Genomic DNA, 21,139 nt, shown 5'->3' on the forward strand with positions numbered 1-21,139 from the left:
GAAAGCTCAGAAGGAAATGAAATGCAGAAATGCACAGATGGTGATAATTAGATTCTTAAATGTAGCTATTCACAAAAACCAACAGAGACATACTGCCATCAATAAGCCAATTAAAATAACATGCCATGATAAGATTATTGTGCTCATTCAGTCCATAAGTGACAGCACTCAACCTCTTGATGTATTGCAATTCAGTGGTTTTACATTGCACTCTACCTTTGAATTTCCTCTGTTCCGGTGTGGTCACTTTACAGTCAGTTACAAAGCATCCCGGAAGGTTGAAATGCCCCCCCCACACACACCCATTTCTCAATATTGCCATTTTTAATGCAGATTTCTGTTCACATAGAGAATGGTCTATATTTGTTCTACACAGAATGCTAATAAGAACACTGCTGGCAGATGATGGCATATATCACATTGGAAAATAAACAAGTAAACTAACCCCTGGTTTTGTGGATGGCATTATTAGATCCTGTAATATTGCTGCCAGAGTAGAGAGGGCAACACATCTGACAACTGGATCTGCCACAGGGTCTGAGCCAGTCCCTGTATCTGTTATGTGGACTGCAGTTGCTGGTGAGCAAATGTTTGGTGCTATAGATCGCTGGCCTTTAGATAAATAATAATACATTTTGTTGGGGGATTCATTCCCCGTCTGCAGTCATAGGTTTATCGTATATCATATGACTGTACAGTATGTGTTTTCATTCCACAGAGTGGATGTGACGTAGACAGGATGTTTGTCTTACTGTCTTCCTAAGTGGGACTGTTGTTTTCCTTTGACCTTTCTCTTTACTGGCTGTGATGCCAGAGAGAGGGAGCCATAATGTAGAGCTCCCAGTTTATATGTAAATAAAGCAGTTTAGCCTTATTTAGTGACTTGTGTGTGTGTTGTTCTACATGTTTGTGAGAGCAATCACATATTTGGCCTGTGGGGCCAGTTTAGCCACTGGCCCCCGGGACAGCTTAATGCTGACACAATTGAGGGGCTTAAACTGGGAACTATAGTACCAGCCCTGTTAATCAACTTTTTTATGTTATCTTCACCAGTTTGAATCTTTCAGAACAAAATCTAGTGATTTTGCTAAATTATGTAACATTCTCAATTCATATTTCAATTAATATGGTAGCTTGCCCTGCTTTATTCCATATAGCAATAGACTACAGTAGGCCAGAGGTGGGCAACCTATTTCCTTTGTAAGGGACATATTCCCTTGGAGGTTTACTATAGTGAACAAAGTCAGAGCTGATGAGGGGCAGAGCCAAAGAGACAAGTATTCTGGGCTAACTAATTTGGAAGAAAGGTCACCCCGCTTCAATTTTCACCATGGCTACCTCTTATTAGAATTCGCAGTACTATGCAACTCTGCTTATAACTAAGTTCCACTGGGGTAATTTAAAAAGCAGATGCAAGTTACACTCAAATCAGTAAGAAGTGATTGTGGGTGTGCATGCTTTGTTCCTCATTCACCCACACACTCCCCAGCAACAACTGGTAGGCGTCTGCCATGTGTATGTGTGTCTACACACATGGCAAAAGTCAACCAATTATTCTCAAATAGCCAGGGTGATGGTGATACAACTAGGAAAATAGTGAAACATACTTCGATTTATTTCTCTCAAAAAACTGTCCCAATTCAGTCCACCCAGACTGAAACTACATAGAAAGAAGAAACAACCACCTTTTAAAAGCCAAGGAAAATGAGGAGAAAACAGGAAGGAAGGAAGGAAGGAAGGAAGGAAGGAAGGAAGGAAGGAAGGAAGGAAGGAAGGAAGGAAGGAAGGAAGGAAGGAAGGAAGGAAGGAAGTCTGATGGGATGGAAGAATGGAGATGCTCCAGGAAGCACATAAAATGAGATAGGGGGCCACGTGCAGCTCACAGTCTGTTAGTTGTCCAATTTTGCACATGCAGATATCTTCACCCACTGCAGAAGCCTCAGAAGATCAGCTACCAATATGGAAGCCCAATATGGAGTGTCTCGGTGACACTCAGGAGGACCAAGAAATGGGTAGAGATATGGAGATGGAAGGGTGATCTAATGCAGATAAACAGGGGTAGGCTCCCCACTGTTTTAAGCATACTGACAGTATTGGCTTGACCTCAATTATACACACACACCTTCAGAACCCGTACCACTGAGCCACCTTGGTCTTGTCCCTTTTGCAAGGCCATGCCAGCCTTCTTCCACAGCCCACACCCAATCAGTTTCAATTCAGAAGTAATGGAATGGGGAGGGAATTGATTTTTTTGGACAGTAAAACCAGTCAACAGAAGTGCTTTTCAACCTCATGCCAAAGGCAGGGTATGAATTTTGAAAACAGTAATAATAAAAGGAAGACTGCCTAGAATATGTCCAAACCAAACCTATTTGCAGAGTACATTTAGAGAATTATAGCTAACTTCACTTCACCCTTCCTCTGACTGACCATAAACAGGAAGTCTGGCCTAGGTAAGTGAGCATTAAAGCAGAGGAAATGAACAGCTCAAGAGACCTGAAAGCAGTTAGGCGGCCACATTTGTTGATTTTTTCATGTGACCACAGACACCCAGTTGAAGAAACAAAATGGTGCACCCAAGACGTCCCATGAATCAGAACATCTGTTTTAGATAAGAAAGTGAATAAAAGCCATTTTGCAGGATTATTCAAATTAATGTTCTCAAGTATCATAGCTTGGGCATTGGATCCTAGTGACTTTGGTTACAACCTAACAAGCTGGCAGGAAGCCACAATTTGTTTCACTATGGACACTATCTGCTTCACTATGACTGAACCCAAAAGCTACTGCATCATGATAGGTAAACAACTGTATCATTATTGAAATCAGGCTTTTGCATAACCACTGTAAGAACAGGGACTGGAAGAGAGCTTTCAACACAGTCAAATAATTACAAAAGGAAAGAGGAATACTTCGGAAAAATAATTCAGAAAAACACTTTATGGATTGTGGTCAGCAAATAGTACATAGCAGCTTTGAAATCAGACACTTTTTGCCCTACTCACCCCTTAAAATAGAATTGTATCAGCCAGGACACACATCTGCAACTAGCCGGGCTGAGGGACATACAAACCAGCCTGCAAGTTAAGACTTTCCATGACATTGAGAGTTCTTCATATTCACCCTCATTACATAGAAAGAGGGAGATCAAATTCTCAAAGCAAAAGAGAAGTGTGAATGAGAGACACAGAATCCTCAATCCCATGTGTGGTTTACCTGCATGCAGCCTCCATCTCAAGCCACTTGGACAAAAGGGCTACAGAGAGCTAGATCAGAGAGATAGAGAGGAGGCACTCTTCACCCACCCAGCTCTTACGCTTTTAAAAATGGGATCCCACAGCCCGCTTTCTAATGCAAATCTGTCTACAATTTGCTTCTAATACACTATGCTTGTTTCTAATTAAATTAAACAAATATTGCAAAGCCACCTTACTCACATAAAAAGGCACCATCCATTCAAAGGCTACTTCTCACCTCTTGAGGAAGCTGGTGAGTATGTAATAGTATATTAAGAGATGCAAAAGCGGAACTGCTGTTTCTGGATCAAATTCATGGAAACAAATACTGTACTGTATATAGTATTGTTGTGGGCAGGGTTCTGCAAATTGGACAGAGATATCAACTAAGATCCACAGAGTAGCATTAAACTTACGGTACTTCAAACAGTTGTTGGCCTAGGAGAATATGGTTCACAGGGCCCGAGAGATCCTACATTCATTCCTGCAATGCTGTCTAGAGGCATCTGGCTGCCCACAGTGGGAAGATAGACAAGATGGACCTTTAGGCTAATCCAGCAAGGCTCTTATTATGTACTTGTTTCCTTCTCCTTATCGTATGAGGCTAATCGTCACCATCTCCACTTCAGCCCTGGGTCCCAGAAGGGGTTACAATTTAAAATACATTATTAAAAAAAATTAAAAATTCACAACTACACAAAGAAAAATAGGGTGAGTCATAAAATCAGAGGTATCAAATGCCAGGGTAAAGAAATATGTCTTTATCATTTGCCAATTCACTTGTACCATGCTGAGATTACTACCTGGAGTATTATATGTTAACACTCCAGATGGGCAAGACAGGAACAGATATAATTAGCAAAAATGGGGTAGATATGTAAGAGTCATGTGGCAGTGAAGCAGCAGCACCCAGGACCTCTTGCTGTGTCATGCAGAACAATTATGCAAATATTCACCTCTTTTTTCCAGAATGGTGATAGTATTGAATTTTCGTCTTTAGATTGGGTGCAGGAGAAAGGACAAGAAGCAACTATTTTCCACAACTCTGCGAATTCCCATTAACGAGGCAACCTTTTCGTCTCTGAAGGTTAAGGATTGCAAGATTTAATGAAGGCTGTTGTGCCTTTGGTTTCTGAGAGTTGCTTCTGTGTAAACACACACTGAATCATGCTGCACAGCATCTTTTCAAATGTCCACAACTCCTAAACGATGGCAAGGATTTATAAATGGAAACTATGTTTGTTGTGTCACTACTGCCTTGGGATACCTAATGTATAGTAAACATAACTCCAAAGGCTATTATTGAACAGGTGCCACCAATGTAGGAGGACTCTCACATACTGTTAGCAACACAGCCTAAAAAATTAATCTGAATTAACCTTATAATTGTTGCACATCTTCACTAAAGAAACAGCAAACACTAAAGAAACAGAGCAGGGCAATTAAAGGCACAGAAGTCCTGTCCCCATTTGAGTCTGGCAAGCCTAGCAGGGAGTGAAGGCAATGAAGAGGGCTAAATCTGGAAAAGCATCTGAGCTGAATGAAATGTATGCTGGTCCAGCCAACCACAAAGCAAAGAAGGTGTTAGTGCCTGCCTCAGTGATCATGAAGCACCAGCAGGCAGAAGCTGGCACAAAGGTATTCCCAAAGGCAGGAGGGACTGCCTCATCGAATATGAAGCCCTTCTATCTGTGGATTCTGAAAGTATTTTTTTTAAAAAGAATGCATGTCTTTAATTGATCAAAAAGGTTTTAGTCAATTAATCATAACCCAAGTGCAAAAAAGGTAAAGGACTATGCATACAAGCATAAAAAACCATTGCTGCTTCTGTACTAGGAGGAAGAAGCAGTGAATCAAATAAGTGCAAGTTCACACTGCCATGAATCATCCATTAAGGCAGAAGTAAAGAAGTGACAGTTCAGAAAAACTGCTAGCTTTCTCCCTTTCTCACCAATTGCCTTGTTGAAGATCTTAAATCTAAGATAGAAGCACACACTACTATCTTCTAATTTCTTTTTGTTCCTCTCTGTTGCTGTAGAAGCAGGCACATGTTAAGAATTTGGTGCGTGCCTCTCACTATCTTGCCTAGGAAGTTGCCTTTTACTGCATCAGACCATTGGCCCATCCAGCTCTGTACTGTACTCTATACTGACTCAGAGTGGCTTTCCACTGTTTCAGGCAGGAGGACTTTCCACCCCTACCTGGCAATGCCAAGGTCTGAAACAAGGTCTGATTGTGTGCAAGTAAAGCTAGAGTGATCAAACTCCTGAAACACAGGAACCTACTTTCTACTGAATTTGACCAGTGGTTCATCTCACCCACTATTGTTTACTGGCAGGGAATCTCCAGTTTCAGACAAGAGTCTTAGCCAGCCCTACTGGGAAATGCTGGACATTTAACTTGTAATCTGGGCTCCGCTAAGAGAAGGGGATTCTATAAATATAATAAATACATAATAGTCTTCTGCATGCAGAGGGGGGCAATAAATCCTTTTTTTTCCTTTTTTTCTATCACCAAAACACAGCAAGTGCCTTGAGCCAAATCACAGAAAGTGTTTATTGTGTACCTGCATCTACTGTGAAAGTTCATTAGACTCCTGTTTCGATTTTATTTACACATCCGAGTTATACGAGTTGACTGCAAAAATAAGGAGCCTCTTTAAGGAAATCCATACAGTTCACTCATCCAGCTCAGCTGAAGTATAAAAAACAAAAAAACACAGAACAAACTTCATACTTTTCACTGCATTGATAGATCATGATAAATATTGCAAACCCTAGAACAGGGCTCAAGCTCAGAATCTGGTACTGGGCACAAAATTCATCATGCGAGAACTTCAGCGCTCTGTCTCTCTCTCTCTTTTAAAAAAGGTTTGTACTACTGTTTGTAACCTTTGTAGGAGCAGCAGGTAGAGTGCAGGAATGTTGTACTATATGGTGCCATCTCACTTACACAATGAAGTTTTCATCCTTCCCTTAAACAACATGAGAATTCTTACTTCAAGACAGAAGAAACAGCAATCTTTCTCTGCTATGGCAACATACATAGCATGAAGATGCATGCAGCCAGAGTGGAGTCAAGAAAATTGTAGTCATTTACCCTGTGAAGTATGTGGTCTGGTGATTTTGTGTCAACACACCCCAAATTTAATTTTAGAACATGAGGACTTATGAATGACTCCAATTCAAGCCAACAGCGGAAAGCACTTTCCCTGATACTTGGGACAGAAGGGGGGAAATCCCTCCTTGGGTAAACAATTTCAGTCACACATGGAGCACAAGTAAAATGTTTGTCCACACCATGGAAAAGACTTGAAATGGAAAGAAGGATGACATGGAGAATCTGCATGCCAGTCTGATACACCTGCAAGGAAACCTTTTAGCACACCAGTAAACATATCAGAGACTAGAGGTGAAATCATATGCCCAAATGATGCCAGTTTAAAAGTTTTTTGAGATCTGGTGCATTCCCCCTGCACTAGTATAAAGGACAATGTCACCATCAGGGATCAATGCTGGCCATGGGCATAGTCAGGTTGGTAGTGGAAGGGAGAGGCAACTGCCCCCTAAATCAATAAAAATACGTAGCTAACTGAGGTTCTGCCCTCCCCCCACAAAAATCCTGGCTACGCCCATGATGCTGCCCTACGATTACACCAACATATCCACACCATTGGCACAACTCCAACTGTCTAGGGACCAAAAATGGACAATGGAAAGGCACCTTCACTCTGAATCCATAACTTTCCATGGTATTGCTTACACCCCACACTATAAAAGGAAGAGGTGGTGCAAGTAAAAAAACCAAACTCAACTGAAAGTCAAAACACATTGTTCTCCCCGCCCCCTACCACACCATTACAATGTTGTTAAGAAAACATGTGGTACAGGAGACAGGGTGCATTGTACAAAGCGCCCTGCATGTGTACAACACATGCAGAAAAAAGAAAAACACTAAAACTTACCTTATCAGACCCCTTACAGATATTCTGCCTTGGGTAAGATATACCCCCCAACATCCAATAGCAACTTTCATTCTACTAGCACAAGTGGGGTGACAGAACAAAGCCAAGTAAAGCAGGAATACCATGCCTCTTTAGTATGACCCTGCAAATGCCTCCCATCTCTTTCTTCCATGCCACCCTCCAGTATTGGTACTGTTTCCCCTTTTTTAAAGACACCGTCTTATAACCTTTTTTCCTCAAAAAACCACAGGGTGGCTTATTTTCAGTGGGGTGTCTTATTTTTATTGTGTCAGTATGGTACAGTACAGCAATTTGCATGCTGAGCAGGTGGTGGAGAACTCAGCTGAGAGGCATGTTTCTCCCCCGTGCCTATCGCTGGTTCGCTGGCTCCCTGAGCACGCAGGAGGGGCTGAAGAGGCAACAGGAATGGGGCCGTCTTAAGCCTACCCAGAGCTGTGGGAGGCAACTGAGCAGGAGAGAGGGTGGCACTGTAAGAAGGACTCAACTAGGGTTTCATGCAGGACCTTCGCAGAGCTACTGGTACCTGGAGATGCTGGGATCCTTCTGCATGCAGGACAGATGTTCTGCCAGTGATCCACCACCCTTCACCAAGGGGACTGGCTGAGGTTGACTCACTGGAGCTCTCTCCTGGTTCCAGGGTTTAAGGGCCAGAAGTATAAAGCAGCATCCTATGTTTCTGAGGAAAGAGAGGGAGGGAGGGATTGAGGGAGGGAGGGAGGGAGGGAGGGAGGGAGGGAGGAAAGAGGGAGCGGGAGCAGGAGGGAGAGAGGAAGGAAAGAGGGGAGAGAAAGAAGAGTAGGAAAGAAGGAAGGGAATAAAGAAGGAAAGAAAGAAAGAGGGAGAGAAGACAGAAAGGGAGAAAGAAGGAAGGAGAGGGAAAGAAAGAATAAGAACGAGGGAGAGGAAGGAAGGAAGGAAGGAAGGAAGGAAGGAAGGAAGGAAGGAAGGAAGGAAGGAAGGAAGGAAAGAAAGAGAAGCGGGGGGGGGGGGTTGCCGCCTTGATTCGGTGCCAGAAAAGAGCAGGAAGGGACCCAGGAGCAAAAAGCATTTCCCGCGCAGCATGAGGCAGCGGGTGTCGGTTTTAGGAGAGGTGCGTAAAGCCTCCTCAGAATTGCGCGTTCGCGGGGAGGGTGCTGAGCCTCCTCCTGCCGTGGCTCGGGGTGCTCCACGCGGCGCTGCTGGGTGCTTGTTGGTGGTTCAGCAGCAGCAGCCACCAGTTCCAGGCACCGAGCCACGGCAGGAGGAGGAGGATTCAAAGTACTACAGAGCACTGCTGCATCCCAGAGGCTCAGGACTCTCCACGCGGCGCTGCCGGGCGCTGACCCAGCAAGCCACCGCCTCCTCCTCCTGCCGCAGCTCAGCACCCAGAAATGGCTGTTGCGACAAAGCGCTCTGCCCCATTTGCACATAACAAAAAATGTATTTTGGCACCGGCGAGCGCGCGGGCGACATGGCTGGTTGGGGAGAAGAAGTGTGAGTAGGCGACGCCGGGAGCCGAAGGCCCCAGGTCCGGTCAGCTGGCCCTAGAGGGCCCCCTATGTACGGTAGCACTTTGAAACCTCCTCCTCCTGCTGTGGCTCGGGCGCTCCACGCAGCGCTGCTCCGGCCGCCTTTCTACCCCGCCCCCAGGCCCCAGCTGTTTGGCGGCTTTCTGCTGCTCTTTGTTTGCGGCTCGGGATATGGCTTATTTTGGAGGTATGGCTTATATCCCGCAAATGCGTAAAAATCCTGCTACGGCTTATAAAATGACTACGTCTTTAAAAAGGGGAAACACGGTAACTCTGCCTTGTCTCAAGTGTGTTAAACAACCCTTCCTGGGTCACTAGTTGTAGAGGTGTCTTTCACACAGGATATCCAAGAGTATGCAGGAACTGTGCAGGGGGTTGATAGCCATCAATCCCCACAGGTAAGCAAGCCCTCCACATTCAAGTTCCCCACCCCTCCCCTCCCCTGCCAAGCCAAACCAGGAGGGAGGGGGCAGAAAGAATGCATACAGCTGCAAATTAGCCATCCAAGAAGGAAGTGTATTGAATTGTATGCATGACAGAATTTAAAGTCAACCATCCTGAAAGGAAGATAGGTTATTGCCCCAAAACCTAAAAGCAAAACAACAAGTAGCAAAAGCCTTTTTGAATTGCAAAACTCAGGTCTCTCTGCCCACAACAACTGCTGCTATTCTAGCACATTTGCATCATATCACAAATGGCAGCTGCTAGTCAAAAGAAGTTTTACTAATTGTAGTAAGTATTTTTGCCTTGGCTTGTGAGAAGAAAAACACACAGGCTAAAATTTACACAGAGCTAGTTGGTGCTCTGCCTCGAATAAAAAACTGCAGGATCCAGCCCTATACTTGTGGCAGGAAGGGAAAACCACAAACTGGAATAGTGCACATTTAGCACATTTCTCACTGCCAGGCACACAGAATGCTAGTCCTTTGGAGATCATGTCTACAAGACTCTTAACATCTCAGTAAGAATCAGGCTGCAATCCAGTTTCCAGAGCGTACTGAACTTATTGGGAATTTCTTTTTGAGCAGCAATGTATAGGATTGTGCCATTAGTGAAATGACATCAGTATATTGAGACGTATCTATCAAATTCCGTCCAATATTCATTTATTAGTGGTGTGCCAAACATCCTATACTAATAATGCTGATGCAAGCCATGATCAGCAAGTGAGAGATACCTCTCTTGTGCTTATAAAGCTGTTTCATGACTAACTACAGAAGGAGATAATGCTCAATGTAATACTGTAATGAAGCTCTGTTTACAACTTCTGGTACGCATGCTAGGCCTTCTTTTCTTCTTCCCTTTTTCCTCGTCAACTCATTAGACATCTATATACCGTAATCTAAGCATCTAAAACTTGTGGGTTTGGCTTTTTTGCACAAAATGTACTATTTGTTTTTACAAGGCATACTGCAATCTTTCCAACTATAGTTATCCACTGTCATTAATTTATTGTTTCCCATGATCTAGGCGTAGGTGTCAATTAAAAGGGAATACTTAAAATTCCAAATTTCATAAATGCAAACTGATTAAAAAAAATATGGACATGTCCTTAGAAAGGAAGGGTGCTTCCAAACAATGATGTTTTTAGAATGACACTCTCAATGTTCTCTCACTGTAAGCTACAAAACTTTCCAAACCTGAACATGTACATTTTCTGTCATGTTAATTTTCACTTGCTTTTCACAGGGTAAAGAGTGTAAATTCCACATTAAAACACCTGGTGAGGAAGTGGCACAAAAAGTCTTACATCTTTCAACAAGTATACATCAAAGAGTAAACCAATTTTAAAATAAAACAACAGTTTTCCACATAAGCCTGCAATAGGTTTTGATTGATCCCACATCCCCAAGCAGGAATCATGAAGAAAAACTTCAAAAAGGAAACAATATGCCTAACTTCAACACAACCATTATTTCAAAAGTAAAGAATACAGCCACCTTTTTCTACCTTCATTAAGCAAATGGGATTTAATTCTTACTTGCACTTCAGCACATTTTTTAAAACATAGCTATTTTAACCTGCTGTTGAACAGACTGAACCTGCAGCTAAGGAATTTCCACCCTCATGCTTGCTGTTAAACAGGCTGAACCACGAGGAGGCTTACAAGGGGGGGGGGTCTGGTTCAATAATAAATATCTTCTGAGAGATTAACTGTCAGAAAATATTGATCATTAACCACTCAATTTTCTTGAAAAAGCTATTCATGAGAAATTACAACTCCTATGTAATACTTTAGTTAACAAAAAAAACAGGTACCAGCACCTCCATTTCTGTGATTATATAACCTTAACATAGCTTGAAACTTTAACTTTATGTACTTATTGTTCAAAGCTTCTGAAACCTTGATATTACAGTTATTGTTTAGTTAACTCCATCAATGAACACAGAACTTAACAGAATAGCCCAAGTGACAGAAATAGGTTCCTTCCGCAAGAAGGTTACAATTTACGTTTTGAAAAGTGGGAGAGAAAACAGGGAGGGAAGGAGAGATACTGTGCTAATTGGAAATTGGTATGTACAAATGCAATTCCACGTACTTAAGCTTAGTTCCGGTTCAATGTGAGGATTCATGGTAGGTGATGGTAGCATAAAAAGCTTTTGAACACTGCAATCTCACAGAGGTTAATGGGGTGGATCCAATGTGGTACTGGAATGCATATTTAAAATCCTTTACGCAAGAAGACAACATGATTCTGAAGGAGAGTTTTGCAAGTACAGGTGGGCAAGAATCTGAACACCTGCCCAGAAATATTTCCAACAAAATGTTTCACATATTTAATCTTAGATGTGGATGAAAATTTTATACCAGAAATAGACCTGGATGACACTTCTAGGTAGGCTTCTATTGTACTTTCCATGTTTTATATGTAGCTGTTTTTGCATTTCTTATTTTTTAATACTCCCACCGTGGGAGTCTTGTACTGAACTTGTTCCTCAGGTTAGTAGTTATTTTTAGATTGTAGAAAGATAACTTATTAATCCATGCAAAACAAAAGACTGATGTTTATATTTCATAAACAGCAGCTGAAATTTTAAGAATCTCCATCTTCAGAAACAGAACTCCTATTAGCCAATTAAAGATGCAGTAATCAGGGTGCGTCTTTACCTCCCCTACATCTGATGAGGCAAGTGCATGTGGCCTGAGAAATAACAGCCTCACTGGCCAAATTAAGATCCCTTTTGGAGCTAATTAGGCCCCTGGGTCAAAGATTCCCTGCTGCTGGCTTAAGTTAATGTGTATGTCCTAGGTCTATCCATCACAAGAAAAAGGCCTGGTAGTCAGCAGAAGGATGGAGTCATTTTCAATCCCCTCCCTTTTTCTAAAGTGGACCTGTGCACGGTATACAGAGTTATACACCAAATCAGAAAACATACACCATTTCTTCATTCCCATCAACACATCTAAGAAAATAGCAGCTCATGACAGGGTTAAATTCAATTATTTGCAAAGACTACCGTAAGCAGATACTCACAGAAACCTTCTATTTTGTCAGCTGTCTTGCTCCATGCCACCTGCCTAGTTTCCATAATGACTTGGATTGTCCTCCTCTCTGGACTACTCTTTTTGATGCTGTACACTGTCATGACGGTGCCTAGCTCCAAGGTCCTTTTGATTTGACTCTTCTCATACTCAGGTAGCTCCCCATAGTCTATGCTTTTCTTCGACATTTTCAGGGTGAAGGCAGCAAATCTTCAGTGGGCTGAAAAGGAAAAAGCAGAGGAAGAAAGATGTATCATTCTAAAATAGGGTTTTTTGTTAAAAAGACACTTTTTGCAGCTTCCTTTTAAAGCAAAAGGAATTTCTAGAAGTGAAACTAGGCTAGCACGAATAACCACTCTTAGGGTCAAGGTACACATATCTCCATTACCATCTGGTGAACTTTAACAAATATCCCTACCTAAATGAGGTGCATTTTAAAACAAACCCAATGTTGCAGAAGACAGGAATTAGCAATGCACTAGCCAACACAATCCAATTATGTACTGCTTATTAACAATGGCCAGGGTGGAGTAATTTGAGCAGTTGATATAGTATGATCTCATTCTATGGAAAACAAAGAAAGAATGCCTCTAGTTCGTCAATAAGGCATCACCATCAATTGTTTGTCCTTAATAGTATTATGCAATGATCCGTAGAATAGGGATTTTAGCTCCAACCCCTTCCCCAGATTATTATATTGCCTTAACAAGATCAAAATCCTGACAGTGGTTTGTTTCTGGATCAAAATCAGACACAAGGCAAGAGAATAACAACTGCAATCCTAAACACACTTATCTGGGATTACATTTCACTGAACAAACAGGACTTTCTTCTGAGTAAACATGTACAGGATTAGGCTGTAAGTGACTGAGTTTAGAGCCAGGAAGTATCTGCCTCCAATATCACCTCTGCCATTAATTTGCTAGTTCTCCAAAGGGTACTATCTCTCAGTCTAATCACCTATTTCTCACCATATGTAAGATGGAGGTCACTATTCTGACCTAACTTAAAGGAACATTGGCAAAAATTACTGAGACAATGTATACTGACCGCTTTTAATATTAGAAGGGCTATATAAACAAAAAAAAATATGTAAAAGATCTTCTTTCCCAAGGAAAAGGTACAGTAGATATGGTCCAGTTTTATTAGGATTTATTTACAACCCACTTTTCTAATATCAAATAACCAAATAAATGTTAAACACAAAATGGCAGTGCTAAATTACTGATAGAAAATGCTATTATAAGCAGCTGTTCCTTCAAATACATTATCAAAAGCTGGCTGCAATTTTTAACAATCTACCGAAACCACCTAAAAATTGAAAGAGAGGGAGTCTTACAGGTCTTCACTGCTATGATATCCCTGGTCACAAAAAAGTCCCTTTCTCTTTTAATTTACATAGCCTAGATCTAAAAATGAATGAATACCTAATTAGTCAGACTGGGTATAAACAGTTCAGGCAGGTTCACGGTTATCACAGAAGCTACAAACTCCCGAGCTGCACCAGGCATTAAGGCCTCAGTGTGACGTCCACCAAAACAAGGTAAGCATATGTAGGACTTCATACTACAATAACATAGAAATTGGAGAACCATATTTGCATAAGCAGAATTTCCTTTTGGTAACACAAGGGGTTCTCTGTATCCAAATCACCAAGTCAACTTGGGTTTGAATAGTATAAACATCAACCCAACATAAACAAACATATTTCAGTTAGGAGATTGGTGTCTCTGTAGGAGGGTGGCATATTCAGGCTCATCCCTCAAAGTCATCATAAAATTATCTCAAACCATCTATAAACAAACAACATTAGTATATTCCAAGATATTATACCAGACCCACCAATCTCTATTTCTTCAATAACCCCACTAGCTTTCATAGAATCACAGAACTGTAGAGTTGAAAGGCGCCACAAGGATCATCTAGTAGTCCAACCCCCACAATGCAGGAATCTTTCGCCCAACGTGGGGCTTGAACCCACAACCCTGAGATTAGTACAGACTGAGCTATCCATCAAATTCAATTAAGCTTTCATGGGAAACAGTGATAAAAATAATTACCATCTACCTCTTATATCAAGCAAACATCAAGCTCTTCAAATGCCTGCTTTAAGTAGCGATTACTGAAAAAAGTAGTAAGAATCAAATAGTGATCAGGACTAAGATGTGTGAATGTATATCAATTCAGTGGGAAAACTGGTTCAACTCTACCCCTCCACAAGATTTTCCTGATGAAAATCCCCAGCCCAGACTGAAGCTATTAATCCTCTTATGAGGAAAAAATACATGGATGTAGATGTTTTTCCTAATGGGAAATCGTCAACTGTGGGGAGGTCAATTTCCAATGGAAATTCCCACCCACCCCACCCCTAATTCTCATCTGCCCCCACATGCAACTGTTGATCTGCAAAGTATAAACCAGGGGTTCCCAAACTAAGGCCCGGGGGCCGGATGTGGCCCAATCGCCTTCTAAATCCGGCCCGTGGACGGTCCAGGAATCAGCATGTTTTTACATGACTAGAATGTGTCCTTTTATTTAAAATGCATCTCTGGGTTATTTGTGGGGCCTGCCTGGTGTTTTTATCTGAGTAGAATGTGTCCTTTTATTTAAAATGCATCTCTGGGTTATTTGTGGGGCCTGCCTGGTGTTTTTACATGAGTAGAATGTGTCCTTTTTTAAAAAAAAATGCATCTCTGGGTTATTTGTGGGGTATAGGAATTCATTCATATATTTTTTCAAAATATAGTCCGGCCCCCCACAAGGTCTGAGGGACAGTGGACCGGCCCCCTGCTGAAAAAGTTTGCTGACCCCTGGTATAAACAAGTTGAGATGTAGCATTTCCAACATTATTTCTACTTTGGCCCTAACACACATTTAAATGTAACCCATTCACTCAACTCAACGTAGCTGCGACATAGCTATTTAACAGGAAAAGGATATGGTGCAAAGCTTGCTGCCAAGCGAAAGTGTACAGTGCAACCTCAGTTTACGACTACCTCTGTTTACGAACGCTTCGGCGAGCGAACACCGCGGACCTGGAAGTGTTTACATCCGGGTTCTGTGGCGTCGGATGCGCAGAAGCGATCTGAACAGCTCGCGCATGCGCAGATGCGATCTGCGCAGCATGCACAGAAGCATGCCTTCAGCGAGCGAACGCCTCCGCGAAACAGATTGCAGTCGCAAACCGACGTACCACTGTATAAGAACAAGCAACTTTTTCTATAGCAGGTTTAGTACTCTGGATTAAATGAAGTATGTGGCATAGCATTACTGATTCATGGTTAAGACTAAGCTATATCATCCAGTCTGAAATCCTATATACATTTAAAGGTAAAGGTACCCCTGACCGTTAGGTCCAGTCGCGGACGACTCTGGGGTTGCGGCGCTCATCTTGCTCTATAGGCCAAGGGAGCCGGCGTTTGTCCACAGACAGCTTCCGGGTTATGTGGCCAGCATGACTAAGCCACTTCTGGTGAACCAGAGCAGTGCCAGAGCGGTACCTATTTATCTACTTGCACTTGACGCGCTTTCAAACTGCTAGGTAGGCAGGAGCTGGGACTAAACAACAGGAGCTCACCCCGTCACGGGGATTGAAACCGCCGATCTTCTGATCGGCAAGCCCTAGGCACTGTGGTTTAGACCACAGCGCCACCCGCGTCCCTGTATTACCCAGGAGTAAATCCCACTGAACTCAATTAGGCTTACATCTGAGTAGATGTGTATAGGATTGCATTCTTAATTGCAAGTTTTCCTTCAATGACTCAACCTTGCTTCTTGATTATTTCATATTTTGGAAAGTATCTGGAAATGAAAAAGAACACATTTGCACTTCAGTTGTGGCATACAGATAGGAAGAAAAAGGAAAAAAATAAGAATGGAATGGTAACACTGAAACAAGCCTTGTATAACAACCACCTTGAGGGTGAACTCTCCACCCACCCACCCACCCACCCGCCCTCCCACCCCCATTTTTTACAACGAGGAACTGAAATGCAAAGTGATAGTGACATCAATTCCATTGCTGGGCTAACAAGACTTCCGATTCTTAAATTATAAATTTACTCATGTTCAGTTTAATATTCTGAATGTGCAGCAAGCTCTAATGAAGTGTCAGTGAAGCAGCAGTTGTAATCCATGGATTGAGTGGTAAAATATTGAAAAAGCATGGAACTAACCTTCCCATTCCAGTATTTCAAACATGCTCTGTCAATCATGAATAAATGGTTACACTACTTTAAAATGACAACCTGTTCAATTAAGCCACAATGCCATTCAATCCATATTTACTCAGGAGACAGATTCGCTGCATCCAGAAGGGCTTACTTCTGGGTAAAAAGGTGTAAGATTTTGGACTTGGTTGGTATAGTAAAATTTACCAGTTTGAAGTATTTCTTTATTTTGCCACACCCATACAATTGCAAAGTTGAAACTCAAACCTTGTAAATTACCGGTGAATTATGGTATCTCCTCTCCTCTGTCTTTTCTTACATGGCACAAATATTAGCAAGTCTGCTCTCCTTCATGAAAAACAGTAGGAAGAAATAGCTATCAAGCTTTCCTCTGGAATCATACTATACACAATAAGGATTGGAAAAATGTCTTCAACCAAAGCCCAAAAATGACTTCAGCCAAAAACAACAGCATCTCCCTTACTGTTCTTTCCCCTCAGCCTTTTTGCCATCTACTTTTTATTACAAGCTTCTTGTTTCAGTTTCCTTGTTAATAACCAGGCCCCAATATCTGCTTTCCTTCTCATAGCCCTCATCTTCAGCTTAACGCCTTCCTTTTGCCTGTTAATAGTTAGAAAAAATTTAAGCACTATCTTGCTCTAGAAACACTTATATTTCACCCTTTTATTTCCTTAATTTGTTCACTTTTTATTTTACTGTATTTATTTGTAAGTTTACAATATACCATATATCTGATATCTTATAGCAGTTGTGTATAACAAAGCAATCAACACTACTTACATATATAGAAATATATGTGTTCAGTAGCCCTTTCAGATTCTCCAAGAATAATAATAATAATAAAAGAACCTAGATTACACACAAAAAAGGACAGGGAAAAGAAGAAACCTGAAAAAGAAAAAAGGTGATAGAAAAAGAAGATAAAAGCTAATGGAAGTATTTTACTCAATTTGCTCCTACTGAACTGCATATTGTAGTTTATCATTCTAACAGTGAATAAATTAACTGCAATTCCAATTTGTTCAATTTTTAAACTGTCCTTCATCTGTTAATATTGCAGAGACGTTTACAAAGAATACCTAAAATACATTTCAAAATACATTTGAAACATTAATCATTCCTTTAAAAGAATAGTCAAAATACAACACTACAGGTAGCCTCAGTACACCTGGCCTAAAATGCATCTGTTCGTTACTAAGACCCGAGTGAAATTTCTTAATACACCATCAAAAATTCGTTGATGAGGGTTTTCCTATCCTGCAGGGATAGGAAATTCCACAGGCAAGGTGCCACCACTAAGAAGGTCTGGTCCCCATCACTGCACAGTGGGCTTCCCTCATCGGCAGGATGACAAGGTCCTCCAAAGCAGATCTAAAAGCCTGGGCTAGCAGATGAAGACAAAGGTGATCTTTCAAGCATTTCAGCCTCACAATTTATGGAATAATACCTTCTCCCAGAGCTTTCATGTAGATGTTAAGAAACCCAGAGGTCAAGAGGGAGCCCTGCAGGACTCCTGCAGCATAACTGCCAAGGGGCCAATCATGGGGTCTCCCGATGCTAGTCTCTGGAAATGACCCTATAGGGAAGAGTGAAAGCAGAGCCACCATAGCTCCATGACTCCCACTCCCAGCTGACAGAAGCATTCCAGGAAGATACCATCATCAAATATATCCAAAGCAACAGAGTTAAAGGAGAATTAACAGGACTACCCCAGTTTCAGTGACAAACTCAGGCCTAAAGCCAGACTGAAATGGTCCAGATAATCCTTTTTCTTCAAGTACACCAGAAGCTGTCTACCATCCTCTCAACCATCTTGCCCCCAAAAGAGCTATGAGCAAATAGGTTGTAGTGGAAACACACCTCCAGGCCCAGGATGGGTTGCACTGCCACCTTTCTTAATTGCCTTGCAAAGCACAAAGTGAAAGGTATTTTGACATTTTAATTTTCATCTTGCTGCCTAGTGGAAAAGGAAAATATGAACCAAACCACAACAAATGCTACTCAGAGTGTTCCACATCCTTTCTCTCAAATTCCCTGGAGGGAGCTTAAAAATGCTGCATTACCAAAATCCTGGGGACAAACACCATCTTAACAGAGGCTACTGGTACTGTAGATCTCTAGATGATGTGCAGTACACTGGCAAGGATTTCTGACTCTCAACTGTTTAACCTGAACACCAATAAAATGACTCTTTCCCTGCGCCCTTGTCCAAATTAGATTGCTAAAATGAATAAAGCCTGAGGGAACCATAATAAGAGTTTTGTGTGGAAGGACTGTGAGGGTAGCTCAGTTCTGGTAGTTAGAACAGATCCCTGAATTCAGCAGCAGCTCAGAACACTTAATTATTCTTCTTTATTTATATTTACTGTATATCCTGTGTACCTTGCTCCAGTTGGTGGATCTTTGAGTCCCAGTAAAATACAAAAGTAGATCCACCAAGCATGAAGTCTGCCCTCCCTGGTCCTGAGCTGCTGGAACAAATCCAATGGAACCAATCATAATTACTCATTATGGCAGTTTCCTACACAGCAGACTTTATCCTTCAAAGTCAGAGGTTTTATGCCTATTTGTTTGCACAGCACGCCAGATAAATGTATTCAGCACGTGAAGTGATGCCTGCACTCTAAACCCTGAGCCTATAACGTACATAATTGTGCAGAATTTCTTAGTTGAAAATAAAATATGGAATCGAAAAATACATAAAACTAACAGGCACTGAAGAAGTGGCAGCAATACCAAGAAATGGAACGATGAGAAGCAATTACAGGACAGCCAGGATAAAAGTATAGAATTTTATGTTGCCAGAACTGAACAGGAAGTAAAAATAGTCGGTGGCTATGTGAAAAGCATCTGGATCTATGAATGTCAGGAATATTATTGTCTGAAACATTCTCAAAACCCTTCAGTGTGCATGACAAAAGGAGACAAACTAAATGATGAATCTTGAAATTCTGCAGGTAAAATATAACAGGTTTGATCCACCACTGGAATGCTACACTGGCTTTTATTACAGCCTGCTCTAATTTACATTGGAACCTGGAAATATCATGCAGCTAGGGAGAGATTTCCCTAGCTAATGACTGGAAGAGTTCTCAGTGGCCACAGCTGAGTTACACAACCATCTTCTCTACCTAGCCTGCAAATAAAGTTAACTATCTACAAAGGATGACAGATCAATTAACAAACTTGTGCAAGTGTGGATCAGATTAGTCTAAACAAATAATGTGAACTTCCAAAGAAGTCAAAACCAGGGAAGTATGGTTAGTACGCACTTCTTGCTGGCAAAAACCATCAAGTGAACTCTATCTTGAGTCCTTATTGAAAAGATTTGTGTGTGTGTGTGTGTGTGTGTGTGTGTGTGTAATTAAACTGCCTGTCCTGTCTCTCAAGTCAGAAACCTCTAGCCTATGCAAAGTCCGAACACCAGTTTGAAAGCCAGTAGCTCAGCTGGAAGTTATGCATCAGCAGTGAAACTGGATATGACACATAAGCTCACAGGTAACTCAGATGAATTAGTACCACCATGTAAAATTAGGTCCTTGATATTTATTTGTACCAAGCCTAGAACATCAAAGCACCAGGGTTTGTACATGTGGGTTACCTAGTTACAATATAATAAATTAATCAAACAACACATCTTGGCACGGGAAGTTCAGCATCAAAGGGTTCAGTCATGTATTGCTACTATCCCAAAGTCTTGGGACCAGTGTTACAGGATGACCCATCAGATCTCCTTTGTCATGTTGCAACTGCCTTAAAGGAAATTATTTCCATATGCTTAGTTGGACACTAAAACATGAAATCAAAAGCACAGGAAGCACCCATCTGGTCATGCCCTTCAAAACACAAAATGTGTAAGGTGTAATAATTTCTGAAGCTCTCCAGTTGTATTTTATTAAATAAAGGTTCGTTACCATCATTTACGTTCCTTTTCTTCTGATCAGTATGTTCTATGTCCTTGGACTTGTGTGTATAAAGTTGTGTGTCTACAACAACAACCATGTGAAATAAATGAAAACAAAACAGTATCTATACAATGTTACCTCGGTTTACAAACACAATTGGTTCCGGAAGTCTGTACTTAACCTGAAGCGTACTTAACCTGAAGCGAACTTTCCCATTGAAAGTAATGGAAAGTGGATTAATCTGTTCCAGACAGGTCCGTGGAGTACTCAACCTGAAGCGTACTTAACCTGAAGCGAACTTTCCCATTGAAAGTAATGGAAAGTAGATTAATCCGTTCCAGACAGGTCTGCGGAGTACTTAAACTGAAAATACTCAAACCGAGGCGTACTTAAACCGAGGTATGACTGTAACCAGTTTCACTATAAAAAAATTCCTTCAGTAGCACCTTAAAGACCAACGAAGTTTTTATTTTGGTATGAGCTTTCGTGTGCATGCACACTTCTCATACTCATTCCAAAGCTCATACCAAAATAAAAACTTAGTTGGTCTTTAAGGTGCTACTGAAGGAATTTTTTTTATTTTACTTCGACCCAGACCAACACGGCTACCTACCTGTAACCAGTTTCACTATTGTTTGAAACCCGCTATCTACTCTGAGTAACTCAAAACCATATAATGAACATACAGAGAGAAGATGGTCCAGAAAGATCACTCTATCTGATTTTATAACCCATGAGAATTCATGTTGAGCTACACAATTTTAGTCTACATTTTTTAAAGTGTACTATTACTAACATAAGATGTTGCTTATCGCAAGTACCCTAACTAAT

General features: G+C 41.4%; 1 protein-coding gene across 11 annotated transcripts in view; it reads right to left on the minus strand.

Annotated features, from left to right (window-relative positions):
• Window positions 1–21,139, minus strand: part of PLCG2 (phospholipase C gamma 2) — a 67,188-nt gene that overhangs the window by 43,175 nt on the left and 2,874 nt on the right. For 9 of the 11 annotated variants that reach the window (XR_004692870.2, XM_035120930.2, XM_035120936.2 and 6 more), the window contains exon 2: window positions 12,206–12,433. Coding sequence is in view for 9 of the 11 variants with exons in the window: in XM_035120930.2 (XP_034976821.1) it covers window positions 12,206–12,401 (196 nt within the window). In the remaining 2 variants the exon portion in view is untranslated. Of the gene's footprint in view, window positions 1–5,802; window positions 5,931–12,205; window positions 12,434–15,918; window positions 16,015–21,139 lie in introns of those variants that run through there. The other 2 variants (XM_060275958.1, XM_035120937.2) reach the window with 2 other exon arrangements.

The sequence above is a fragment of the Zootoca vivipara genome, chromosome 6 (genome assembly GCF_963506605.1).
Source record: "Zootoca vivipara chromosome 6, rZooViv1.1, whole genome shotgun sequence".
NCBI classification, from domain to species: domain Eukaryota; kingdom Metazoa; phylum Chordata; class Lepidosauria; order Squamata; family Lacertidae; genus Zootoca; species Zootoca vivipara.